The following is a 14,086-nucleotide window of genomic DNA, read 5'->3' as shown; positions in this document are numbered from 1 at the left end:
AGTTTCATGCATTGAAGAGAAGTTTCTCTTAAAATAAAATCCGTGACTCTCAATCGATAATTTTAAATTACCCATCAATCATTAACAATGACCCAGATGTAGATAGCCATCATATTGTCCTATGTCCTACCTCTTTTTTCCTTCTTCGGGATCAGTGCTTTGAATTATTGAGATTAAAAAGCATAATGTAAAGGTGATTCTTGGTCAATTTAAACAAAGATGAAGTCCCTGACCCCCTATATTGAAGCTCTGTTTCTCCGACTTTAGGACCCATTACAGCAAATCTTATTCTTAACGAGTTAATCGTTCAACTTTTTGACAATTATTATCATTTTCATCATGCTTGATCATGGGGAAGGCCTACCATAATTACTCTCGGGATACATGTCCTATGTCGTGATTGTGCGCGCACGTTTGCTCGGCTTATGCCTTGCGTGATTCCCGTATGTGCAGCCTTTCATCTTTCATCCTACATCACAATTTGTATTTGATGCTTTATTTTATATATTTAGTGCACATAATAATTATCATTTTAATAAATCCCATGAGTTTAAGAGCATCAAAACTTAGACTTGCTTTGCTTATTGTCTCGTAGATCATGGAGTTAATAATTGTACAAGAAATGGTATAAAAGAATAATTTGGACGTATATGATGATCAATGAGGCTTGTTGAAATGGGTGGGTGAAAGAGTCAGTGAGAAACAGCAATTGAACTGACTTTGCTAAATGATTCCAAAAACATGTGTTACCATCGCCAACCCTACTTCATTCATTTTGTGTTCTAATTTTCTCCATTTATCCCTTCCAAAAGAACTGATTCAACGCCGGCTTTTAGCCCTTTCTTTTGTCTCTAGTTTCTGTGTAGGATTGACAACTCCGATACCATCAACCCACATATTTTACTATGCTCTGGGGTCCATAACGCCAGACTTCATCAACATCCGCTTCTTGGTCCCGCGTGACATCCCGTGAGTATTGTACACTTATATAAAAAGTCAGAATGCATGTCCCATTGGAGCAACTAATGTCTGAACAAGTTTACGCAACACAAAACAAGAGCTTTATATACCAATTATATCATACAAAGTGGAAACAAAGCCAGAACCAAAACATGCGAGTACATGTTATATATGACTACAATTCATCATCATCATCAACCCCCCAACATATTTTACAATGTACCCCAACAAACCCTCGTAGGCCGCCACCACTAGTGGTGGTGATGCTCACACTCCACAGGCATGACAGGGAACCTAGCAATGTCGGTACAATAGTCATACACCAAGTGGTTGGCCCTCACCCACACCAGCTGGTGGCTCTGGTGCACGCTTAGCTCCGACATTGTCGGTTCATCCCACCAGAACCTCTTCTCGCCGCTGCTCCTACATTTATCGGCAATTTCATTGGCGGCTACCGAAACCGGGCACTCGCACGCGTCGATTTCAAACCCTTTGTAGGAGGCAATGAATGGTGCATGGCTCCAATCGGTCTTCACTAGGCCACCCTGTGTGGCCCAGTCATCGGCATTCCATATTGAACTATATACGCCCATGGCTTGGTCTTTGGGAAAAGGAATCCCTTTGTGTTCCATGTTGGTGTGCACTCTTATTGGGGTCTCATCCACTAAAAATCTGATATTTAAAAAAAGAAACCAAAAAAAAACAAATATATACGTCAAAATAATTCCCAGCACCAAGAATGTAAAAATCCAAAACGCACAAAAATCAATATATACCCACCAACATTTTAATTTCATGTCTTAGAACATAAAATAATCATTGAATGCCCTTTTCTAAAAAGAATGTAGACTTTTGACACTAATTACAACTCTTCATAAATCCTACACTTGTTAAGTGTTTCTCTTTAACTTTTAACTTGTAAAAATAAGCACCCACATGTATTTAAGTATGCCATTGTAACAATACTCACACAACTTGGCGCTGGTTCCAGAGGATGGAATAAGAGTGAAAGTCTTTGGTAGGGTCAAACCAAAGGTTCATCCTTTGCTCTCTGTTGCCTACACCATTGACGTACACATTGGTCTGAACGAGGTAAGGTTCACCTGTGGTATTGCCTAGAAACTCGAAATCGAACTCGTTGTGATTTGGACCGTCCGATGACATCTATGTCCCCAAAAAACATCATCAAACCAAATAACACATCATTATCACAGCACCTAAAATTGGGTAAAAGGTAAATTAATGATGGGATGATCAATGACACTAATTTCAATCAAATGACGGGAGGAAAACAAAGCTCCTTTACCAAAATCGTGATTGATAGACATTAAAGAGAAAAAGAAGACCAAAAAATTGTTCATTGCAAGGGCTCCCCTGTCATGATTCCATAAAGTACACAGCTGAGCTGTTGTCCACCATTTGTACAAGCTCGGAACATTTTTTTATTATCATTTTCAGGCATGTTTTAATTAAAATAAAAACATTGATTAATAGTCTAATAATACTCACATAATAAGCAGTTACAGTCCCAGCAGAGTCGCCTTCTACAAGCTTAATCTGCATGGTCACTTTTCCAAATAGATACTTGCTTTTTGATGCAAAGCCAGCACCTGATATCACCAAAACCCACCATTTTCATTAATCTATAAGCTGGCATGTTTACAACGAAGAAAAAAAGTTGGAAGTACCATATTGTAATGAAAAACGGGGAGTCAATGAACATATGTAGGTGGGTATTTGGAGAGCAAGAAAGGGTGAAAATTACCCGAATAGTTGTCGAGTTTGAGCTTAAGGAGCTCTCCTTCATAGATGAAATGATCCATAGCCCAACCAGGTTGGAAAAGCTCATCGAACTTAGCTGAGCTTACCAGACCCAGCATCATAAGACCCACAAATAGACCGAAACTCGCGCACATTTTAAAAGAGACGGCCATGGAGGGAAATGGGAGAGAGAGAGAGAGAGAGAGAGAGAGAGAGAGAGAGCTCAGTGAAGCTTTTGCTCCGAATAATAGTCTGTAGAAGCAGAGACTGGGTTCTCATTTTTATAGCCAAAAAAATTCCATTGGCTGCATGTCACGAGAGGGATCGGATATGAGGGGAGGGGCACTATCCCCTCATTTCAATGGCCACATCAGAAGCCACGTCACCCTACTTTATTTTTTATCCACGCGAGATATTCCCAAAATAAATATCGTGTTAATTTGAATGGTCCTCCCCAAACTATCCATTAAATTCTAATTTAGTATTTAATTTTTCAAGAACACCTAATTGAGTATTTAAGGTATCAATCCTGTATTTAAAGCAATAATTGCAATCCTTTTGAATACCTCAAGGTTCAAACTCTATTAATATAACTCTCATTCTCTAGATATCGAGAGAGAATATCTGTGCAGGAAAAATCTACAACTGGAGGACCTGTTAACGAATTAACCCAAACATTTTTGAAAAATGTAACCGTTACTATTGGCAAAGGCTGAAGTTGGGACCAAAGGTAGGCAATGTGGTAGGACATGTGTCTGTTTCGAAAGGGAGGGTTTGCAGATTTTGATGCAATAAAAGGAAGCCACGGCGACAAGTACAGCTGTTTGTCTTAGCAGTCCAGTTGGGACTGGCAGTATGAGTTAAGAAAAAAGCTACCCTCTTTGTTCCCAACTATTGGATTTTCACCTTTTACAAAGATCTAATCCAACCCAATGTATAGGTTAATTACAATTAAAACAGTTGATGTTAAAATTGTATACAATATTTACATTTTAATTGATCTGCTTCAATATTTTAAATATTTTTTGACTAATTTAAAAATGTAGGGTCGTATTTTTAATGCAACTTGCAGTTAATCATTTCCCTTTTTTGTATTTTTTTCACTGCCAGCTGGACATATTACATTTCCATATTTTTTAAAAACATTAAAAGTTGTGGTGTAGGGGCAATTTAATTCCAAGAAAATATGATATTTTCAGCCTTGATGTGTGTGCCATTTAAAAAAAATTAATTAATGAGAAAAAGATAGCAGCGATAATAGATTGGATGATATAGAAAAAATTGGAGTGGGTAAGTAAATGAAGGCAGATATGTCATTAACTTTTGGGGTCCAGAAGTAACATTAATTAATCATTTATTTTTTACTTTGGTCACAAGTGTTGGGATAAGATGGGTTCAATTTAAGAACTTCGATATCGTCATCTTAATAATGTTATATGTGCAACAAAGAATGTAAATAGATTTTACCCAAAATAGATTAGAGAAAAACTCACCAAGATATTTATGCATATTCAAACTCCTAATACCTGTGCTTTCAGCAATAGTGTTATGTTACACATGGTTTAAGGAAACCAAATGGGGAAAGAGCCCCATAATGGTACGGCAAACAAATGTACCTATACTCTACTCCTTTAACAAGAAAAAGAAAACAGTGGGGAGCAGCAGACGCTCCAATTCAAGACTCCCATGTGGCAACATACTGTGTATACACCCTGCCCTTGGGAGAGTGGGTCCTAGTACAAGCTATGATTATGAACGAAAGATAAGACATGGGCAACCTTTATTGCACCAAAATGGCGATTGCTGATTTGGCACTTATTAGGATTAGATGAGAGGACTGGAATTATATCACCTATGGAGTAGGAGCTGCAATGATGATACGCTACTATTATTGAGGTCAGGTCTGTAACGTACAGTCTTCTTTTCTTTCCTTGTATGCAGTAAGCGCAGATATTTTAGCCACGTCTCTGCCTCTTCTGCTACTCCTTTTTTCTTCTTTTTTTTCACTTTTATGACCACGAAACTGTAAAAACACCTAACCATAACGTCAACTTTTGATTTCCACTTATTAATTATTATAATCATATTCATTTCAATTGTACTATTGTAGCTATATCTACTATTATAACACCATTGCTGTAAACTCAAACTTTAACAATCAAAAATAAAAAAAATTGTAATTTAAGGAATCATATTATATAATTTAGTCATTTTGATCCTTTTCGTTAAAATTACAAACAACAATCTACATGACAATTAAAATATCGATATAATAATAAATTTAACCCTCAATATTTACATATATATATATAAATCGTTTTATCATAAATTTCAAAAATTAACTCTTAAAGTTTATAAATATTATCAATTTAATCCTAATTTAAAATCCTTACCCCGTCCCTCTCCCCCTTTCCCACCGGATCTCCCCCACCACTGTCCTCTCCTTTTCATTCTTTGCTGCTGCTTTTGGAGACAAATTATTTAGCTAATAAAATAAATAAAACTTAATAAATATAATATTAGACTCATACTACATATAAACACCACTCGTATTACACATATTTTTTTTGTTAACTAACTAACAGAGAGGCAACGAAGCCCTTACAAAACCTTTTTCTTATTGAAAAATGGTTGGAGTGCAAGCAAAAAGGAAAAAAAATAGCTAAATCACCTTTAATGGTCAAGAGTTATTGTTAAACCAATTTGATATTGTTTAATTTGTGCTATTTTGGTAAAAAATTCATGAAATATATTAATTTGATAATTTTTCATTTTTGTATTATCTTTTTTTTAAATATATTCAACATGCCAGTTGAGTCTTAGTGTGATTAGCATGGGCATTGTCGCCAAAGCAGGAGGACGTAGGTTCAAGTGTGTTGAAATGTATTATCTTCTTATTTATGGGTAAGAATGGGGATATGGGTAGTTCTAAGCATTGTGTCAAAAAGAGCAGATACAGAACCCATAATGAGATTGTTCAAAAAATATTAAACATATCATCTTTATAACTTCAATTTTTGCATTCTAAAGAGAATATTCATTAGTTTAATTAATTTGTCAATTTTGATTTGAATAAAACAATTTGATTCAATTATTTTTGTTGATATTAGTGTTCAACAAGAAGAAAGATGTAACAACTCAAACTTCAGTGGTGTCGGAAACAGTGGTTTGGGATCATTAAATCTGACAAGTAGGCTTAAAAATTTAATAAATTAATAATTATGGGTCAAGTGTGAATTTAGAAGAATTTTTGAATTAGTGAATTTTGTGATTTAAAAAGAATTTAATTGGTAAATTGGGTCTAAAACGAGGTATTGAGACCTCAAATTCATAAGTCGAGCCATAAATATTTTTATAAATATTTAAGGATAAGGTAGTGTTAAAGTTTCGTCAGAAAATTTTAACGTTTCGGCAGTCAATTAATTAAAAAGGACTAAATTGAAAAGATGCAAAACTTGCTAAAGTGATTAAATAACTCAAGTAATTAAATAAGGAAGGACTAAAAGAGTAAATAGACCAATTTAAGTGTATGAGGTGGCATACTGTTAAAAAAATCAAAGATTTTTATGTATTTAAGGAAAAATTAGAATTACAATAAAGTTTATGTGGCCAAAATTTATTTTAAGGATTTCAAGACCATTTCTTCTTCAACTTTCGGTCAAAAACAGCCATGGAAGAGGGTTTTGAACTGGTCTTCCATATTCTAGCTTCAATTGAGTTCAATTCTTGCTTTTTTTCTTGAAATTTTTATATTTTTGGACTTTTACAATTAGGTCCAACTTGGTATTCTATTAGTTTTTGATTTTGTTGAAATTTTTGGAAGACACCATTGATAATTTCATATTAATTTTGTTATTTGATGATGAATTTGAGATGTTAATGAATGTTTAAAGGTGTTTTATTAAAGAATTTTGGATGAAAACATGTTTTAGGGATTAAATTGAATTTGTGAAAAAATTCTGAAATTTCATGGAATTCATGGGCTGTTATTGACATGTATGAGAATGATTAGGCTTGGAACAAGGATTAAATTGCAATAATTTCATTTTTCGAGCTTAGGGACGAAATTGTCTTGTATTAAAAGTTTAGGGTTAAAATGGTCATCAATATTTTGCAGTAAAACAGTTTTGGACAGCAGCAGTAGTCTAATTTTGAAGAATCACAAAAAATTGTGGGAATCGAATTAGAAGATGAATAAAATATGAAATTAAAGCTTAATGAGTTTAGTTTCTCATAGAAGAAAGTGTGTAAGCAATGGAGTTGTAAATCATGAGATATAATAAATTTTGTGAGACAAGGCAGAATGATTTCGAGTTCCTCTGTTCTGATTTTGGAAAATCATCAAAAATTGAGAAAAATAGTTAGGGGCTTAAATTTATATGTTTAAATTCTTAATGAGTCTAATTTCAAGAGAAATAAACGGGAACATCATCCAAATTTTTTGCTAAGAGATAATTAATTTTTAGTAAGCAAATGTCAAAGCTGTCAAACAACAGAACAAGGATAAATTTGAAGATTTTATTGTACTAATTGGCTAAACTACAAATTCTAAAATTTTTATGGTAGAAAGATATATGAATCTAGTTTGAAAAACATCAAGCGGATCTTAATTTTGAGTTCTGTAGCTTAAGATAAAGATAATTTAGTGACTATGACACGGATGAATAGCTTTGAATATATATATATATAAGTAAATAGTGAGATTATAGATAATGTTACTTATAAGCGTGTTATATACATTAGGGATGTGGAATGGAGAGGAGGAGGAAAACATATGAATGACTTGTGTATAAATTGGTCATATGCCCGATTATAACCGATAAATGTTGAATTAGAAATGATATAATGTTTTATTTCAAATAGTTAATATGAAATTATGATTATCGTTATGTTATAAAAATCAAATTGTAAGTTCAAATTAAGGGGAACGCAGGAATGAGTACTTTCGTCTAGTGATATGTGATGAATTGACGGAAAAGACCATGGTTTGACCATGGCAACATGTGAAAATGTGATTATGTGCTTCCGTGTAAGACCATAGCTGGGCTATGGCTTCAGTGTGTGATATGTGATGATGTGCAACACCATAGTGGTACTATGACAATGTGAAAACGAAGTACTCAATTCTGTAAAACGTTCTCTAATTTGACAAATTGTGGTAAGTGTTAAGCAAATTTTATGTGATAAAACATATTGAATGGTGGAATTGAGCTCAATTATGTGATCCCTTCATTCAGAGGTTATGTTTGACAGGTTATGTTAATAAATTATGTGTATGTGAATTTAAGTGACAAAAATTAAACAGCTAATGATTTTGAGCTCATTTACGTGAATCTATCATTTGAAATTGTGATTGACAAGAAGAATACTGAATTGCATGCTTATGCATGGATATATGTATTTATCTGAAATACAAGAAAGTGATGGTTATTGATATGGCTATGAAATGAACAAATGGTTATACAAATGGTGATAACTATAAGGCTTGGTTGAATATCTTATATTGGTACTTGAATGTATTAAAATACTGGTGAAGATAAACGATCAAATGGGTGAGAAATAAATCTTGGAAAATAGCATGATTTTTGTCCACACGGGTAGACACATAGGTGTGTGACCCCTATATGTGAGAAAAAAATTTAAATTTTGTGAAAAATTTCCTGAGAATCCGGTTTAGTCCCGACCCAGTTCTAATGCATGATTTGGGCCTCGAAGGTCCATTTAATGGACTTTACGGATAAACACGAAAAGTGAATTGTAAATGACTCAAATTATCTGAAAATGTTCTGTAATCTTCGGTAATGCCTCGAAACCTTATTCTGGCGATGGATACGGGTTAGGAGTGTTACAGAAGAAATGGTGTAACACCCCTAACTCGTCTCTATCGTCGGATTAAGGTTACGAGGCATTACCATACAAATCTGAACAATTAACATTAAAACCTATCAATTCAATCAACCTATTTCTTCTAACCAATATGTCATTCAAAGGCACCACATTTATACCAAACATCTTCAATCAAAATAATGCTATAATTCCACATCTCAAGCCCAAAACATAGACAATTTAGCTACTTGATGACATCAATTATCAAACTATTCATCTTCCACAAAAACATGCCAAAATAACCATATTCATATGGCTTTTAACATATACAAGCCAACTATGTCATATGTACATATAAACATTTATAAAAGTAACCAAAACGTAACAAAAGTATAAATGACAATAAACCCTATACATGCCATTTATAACCATAACTAAGATAACCAAAAACTACCAAGTGATTGCTGGATAGTGTGATAGAACTTCGACAAGCTTCCAATAATCTATGAAACGGATGAAAATAACTACGTAAGCAACTAGTGCTTAGTAAGCTCGTATAAATTCAAACATAAACTTACCCTTCTTAAACTCATTTTATGAAATATGCATAACATCTTTACCTTACTCATAAGCTTAATACAATTCTCTAAGCACCATCAAACTCACAAATTATTAAGCTCATGTATAAGACATATAGACAATCAACCATTACACCAATGAATCTTCATGAACATATCATTCTTCACATAATCATTTCGTTTACTTCTATTCATTTGCAATCATCAAACTTACCTTTCGTAAGATTATGAACAAATATCCATTTGAATACATGCATTCCCATTTACTTTTTCTTACCTGTTGAACTATCTAGAATTACATTGGATACTCGGGATGCTCATAAATAGTATGCCTTTCCATATAATCGTAACCTTTCCTTTTTAATAATGCTCACACGAGCTGTGAAATGGGCCTACTCACACGAGCTATAGGTCGAAAAGTTAGTTATATGATACTGCTCACATGAGTTGTAGAAATCCGTAACAAATATAGGACCTCAGCCATCGGTAAGACATTCAAGACGAGCACCCGAAACATGAAATCCCTAACGGCATGTCATTTTTATTCTAAAAAATTTTAAGGTTTAAACGGGATTATTTAACCGTCAATTATTCAAAACATTGATATATATATCATTTTTATCATAATTTTCAAAAATTAATTCTTAAAATTTGTAAATATTATCAATTTGATCCTAATTTTAAAATCCTTACCCCCATTCCTCTCCCCCTTTCCCACCAGATCTCCCCTGTTGCTGTCCCTCTCCTTTTCCTTCTATGTTGCTACTTTTGGAGACGAGAATTATTTAACTGTTCAACAAAATTCTTCTACCCCATACTTACGTATTTTTTCAACCGAAGGCTTGCTTACACGTACTTGTTCCAGACCTTGAGGAATAGAGGGGATAGGTTGGGGTACGGGAGGGGGTGGAGGTCATTGAGCCATTGGGTTTGTTCTAGCAAATTCAGAGAACCATTCGGACATCATATTGAAGAAAGTTTCTTTCCCGTTACTTTCCTGGCCCTCAACTACGGGTCCACCACTAAATGTTCCTTGAACGAAGGCTTGTGCATTACTTTCAACTTCATCGGAATCAGTTTGGTTGGATGACATCTTTTATCTATAGGAAAACATAATTCAATTTGAGTCATGAGATATCACACTATCATAGGTTATATAATGGCATGTATTCCATACTCCTTACTAGCTACGTTCAGTCCGAGAACCTACTAAACTTGGCTCTGATACCACTAAATATAACACCCCTAACCCATCTCCGTCATCAGATTAGAGTTACGAAACATTACCATGTAAAATTGAACAATTAACTTTATACCATAATTACTTAACTTTCATTACAAATGTAGCAAACATTTATACGTTTGGGCCTTAAATCGGGGATTCAAAACCCTAAAAATAATCCAGGATCAATCTAGGACTAAATCGAAACAAATAATAAAATTTGGGAAAAAGTTAAAAATTTTGAAAACAGAGGTCACACGGCCGTGTGGTCAGGCAATGTGACATAGCCTAAACCGTGTAACAATCGAATAAAGGGACACACGGTTGTGTCTCAGCCCGTGTTTTAAAATGTGTAACTCTCTGAGTTAGGTCACACGGCCGTGTGCCAGATCATGTAACTCTCTGGCTTGATACACACGGCCGTGTGAAATTTACACCAAAAATAATAAGTAACACATGGCCATGGCAGCCTGTGTCCCAGGCTGTGTACTCCAGAATTTGACCCTAAAAACAAGTCATTTCAAGATCAAAACATACCCAATCATCCTCTCCAATTGTGCATACATTCAATAGACATAAACATCATTCAAACACATTTAAATATACCAATCAAACAACTTATTTCATCTAACCAATATGTCATTCAAAGGCACCACATTTATACCAAAACAACTTCAATCAAACAAGTCTATAATGCCACATATCAAACACAAAACATAGTCACTTTAGTTCCCTAATGACATCAATTATAACCATTCACATTTCATAAAAAAATAACATACCAAAAGAACCATATATTACATGTACCTAAAGTGACCAAAGAACATAAATTTGTTAAGGCACTAAAAATCCATCAAACAAGATATATTCTCCAAAAGCATATTCATACCAAAATGATCATTAACACATTCAAGAACTACCGTTATAAAAAGGTCCTATACATGTCATTTATAACCTTGGCAAAAGTAACTCAAAAACTATCAAAGTGATTGCTGGATAGTGTGATAGATCTCCAACAAGCTTTCAACCGATCGAGATTCTGATAACCTACGAAACAAAGGAAAATAATTACGTAAGCAACCAGTGCTTAGTAAGTTCGTATAAACTCAAACATAACTTACCATTCTTAAGCTCAATTTATAAAATATGCATAACATCATTACCATGCTCATAAGCTAAATAAATTCCTATAAACACCACCAAACTCACAAGTTAGTAAGTTCATACATGGTACATATAAGTTCAACCATATCATAAGTAGATTTTCATGTACACATCATTTATCCCATTAACCTTTTCATAAGACCATGAACCACTATCCAATTGTATACATACCTTATGATTAACCTTTACTTACCCATTGAACCATCTAGAATTACATTGAATACTTGGGAATGCTTACACATAGTGTGCCTTTGCATATAACTGTAACGTTTCCTGTTCAATAGTGCTCACACGAGCTATGAAATGAGCTTGCTCACACAAGCTATAGGTTGGAATGTTAATTACACAATGCTACTCACACGAGTTATGGAGAATCTACAACAAATGCAAGACCTCGACCATCGGTAGGACATTCAAGACCAACACCCAAAACATGAAATCCCTAATGGCATGTCATTCGTATCCTAAGAATTCTTAAGGTTCAAACGTGATTATTTATCTGTCAATTACTCAAAGCATCGATATATATATTTTCAAGTCAGTTTATAACTAACATAATATAATAGATAATCAATCAAATTATATTTAGTAAGATTATAATTCATACGAATTTACCTCAAAAACTATAGTCGTAAAAGTAGAGTTGGAGACTAAGCCGAAGTATTTACCTTTCCCTAATTTAAGTCTGGTTCTTGTTTATCTTGATCTAAATAAATAATTTCATTCAAATATTATAATTCCAAAATTCTAATAAGTAATTTTATGCAATTAAACCCTTCCATCATCAATTTACAAATTTACCCCAATACTTTAACTTTCTTACAATTTGGTCCCTAAATTCTTAACTTGCAATTTCACCATTTTTCTAACTAAAACATGCTAGCTGATTTTACTAGGGATCTTGAACAACCCATAATTACCTACATTTCACATTAAAACTAATGAGTTTTACACTTTCAACAATTTAATCCTTAACCCTAAATTCATAAAAAAATCACTTAACAAAACAAGTTTATTTAACAACCAATTTTAATAATCTATCAATTAACATCACAAATTCAATTTTAGTTCTAACATAACCATCAACCTTTAACAGTTTTGCAATTAACCCCGGGCTAACTAGTTTAAGCTAAAACGAGCTCAAAAACATAAAAATCACTAAAAACAGGACTTGAGTACATACCATGTAACACCCCTAACCCATATCCGTCACCGAAAAGGATTACGAGGCATTACCGAACTCAACCCAGTCTAACACAGTTCTTTATTACAACTCATGCTCTGAAATCTAACCAAATCGTAACCATTTAATTATTCAAATTTTGACACAACTAACATCCATTGGAACATATTATATATGCTTTAAATTTATATAGATTCAATAGCAGAAACATATGATCAATAATCAAATCATTCGAATAACCAATTATTCACTTATAGATCATACCAATTTCAAACAAAAACTCAACTAGGTACCATTACTTAACTAAACAACAATTTTAAACGCAACACATTTTACTTGCTTAAGTGACTGGTTAAACTTCTATAAAACATAGTCATCTTTTACCATCACCAACCGTACCTAACAATCAATATATGAAACAATCTCTTATACATATCTTAGCTTACGGGATCTTATATATTATAGTAATAACACATCATCAACTAATTTGTTACTTAACCTAAACATATAACCAAAACACCATACATTTATATACCATGACCGAAAATACTCAACCATTTGTATCATTATCAAGCCATTTTCGCATGGCTATATATATACAAATCAAAATGAATCTTATCAAGACTAGCCTATACATGCCATAAGTTGAAAATACAAACTTTTAAAGTATCAAAATAGTGATCGATAGTGTGACGATGATCCTGGATGATCCCCGAACTTGAGCTAGCTTTCAAAATCTATAAAATAATAATAAAACATACAAAGTAAGCTTTAAAAAGCTCAATAAGTCATAAGTAATTATTTCAACACGAGAACATATTTAATTTAATCCAAAATAGGCCAAAATTTAACTAATAACATTCATATATAAAATCATTTATCTCTTATATTCCGAATTACCATAGTAAATCACTTCACTTACCTTATTTTCTAATGAACATGTAAACCTCATACGTACCTAAGTCATTCAGCTCAAATTCACATTCGAATTTGTTAAGTACACACAAAAATCATATAAAATTCGTACAATGCCATATCCCGGATATGGTCTTACATGTTAACGCATATCGATGCTACTGTCCCAGACAGAGTCTTATAGAATCATATACGATGCCAATGTCCCAGACATGATCTTACACGTTTTCTTACTTCGATGGCGATGTCCCAGACATGGTCTTACATGAAATCACACCTTTGAAGTACTAATATCATGTCAACTATATCAAATACATTTTCTAAGGTTCATCCTGAGTTATCGACTTCATAATTAAATCATTTCATACACGAAACCAGTCATCTAATGCTCCAATCAATTCAGCAATATATATATTCATATACGAATCAGATTCGACAATGAATATCGATATACCAAGCAATTCGGCAATATATAAC

The 14,086-nt window shown here is 33.4% G+C and overlaps 1 protein-coding gene across 1 annotated transcript; it reads right to left on the bottom strand.

The window, feature by feature from the left end:
* Positions 1-1,038: 1,038 nt before the first annotated feature.
* Positions 1,039-3,051, bottom strand: LOC107920632 (xyloglucan endotransglucosylase/hydrolase protein 9). The gene is made up of 4 exons (XM_016850439.2): positions 2,726-3,051; positions 2,470-2,570; positions 1,931-2,124; positions 1,039-1,632 (listed from the first exon to the last, which is right to left on the bottom strand). Exons 1-4 carry the CDS (start codon positions 2,892-2,894, stop codon positions 1,212-1,214), a joined length of 885 nt encoding a protein of 294 aa, XP_016705928.1. The 5' UTR covers positions 2,895-3,051; the 3' UTR covers positions 1,039-1,211.
* Between the last annotated feature and the right edge of the window lie 11,035 nt (positions 3,052-14,086).

Source organism: Gossypium hirsutum, chromosome D13 (assembly GCF_007990345.1).
Source record: "Gossypium hirsutum isolate 1008001.06 chromosome D13, Gossypium_hirsutum_v2.1, whole genome shotgun sequence".
NCBI classification, from domain to species: Eukaryota; Viridiplantae; Streptophyta; class Magnoliopsida; order Malvales; family Malvaceae; genus Gossypium; species Gossypium hirsutum.
The sequence above is the reverse complement of the archived record's forward strand: the minus strand, read 5'-3'. Positions and strand labels throughout refer to the sequence as shown.

Coding starts and splice junctions, on each gene's coding strand:
- LOC107920632 (XM_016850439.2), bottom strand. CDS start 2,894: ATGGCCGTCTCTTTTAAAATGTGCGCGAGTTTCGGTCTATTTGTGGGT. Junction 2,571..2,725: donor CAAACTCGACAACTATTCGG/GTAATTTTCACC, acceptor TGGTGATATCAG/GTGCTGGCTTTGCATCAAAA. Junction 1,633..1,930: donor TGGAACCAGCGCCAAGTTGT/GTGAGTATTGTT, acceptor TTTAAATATCAG/ATTTTTAGTGGATGAGACCC.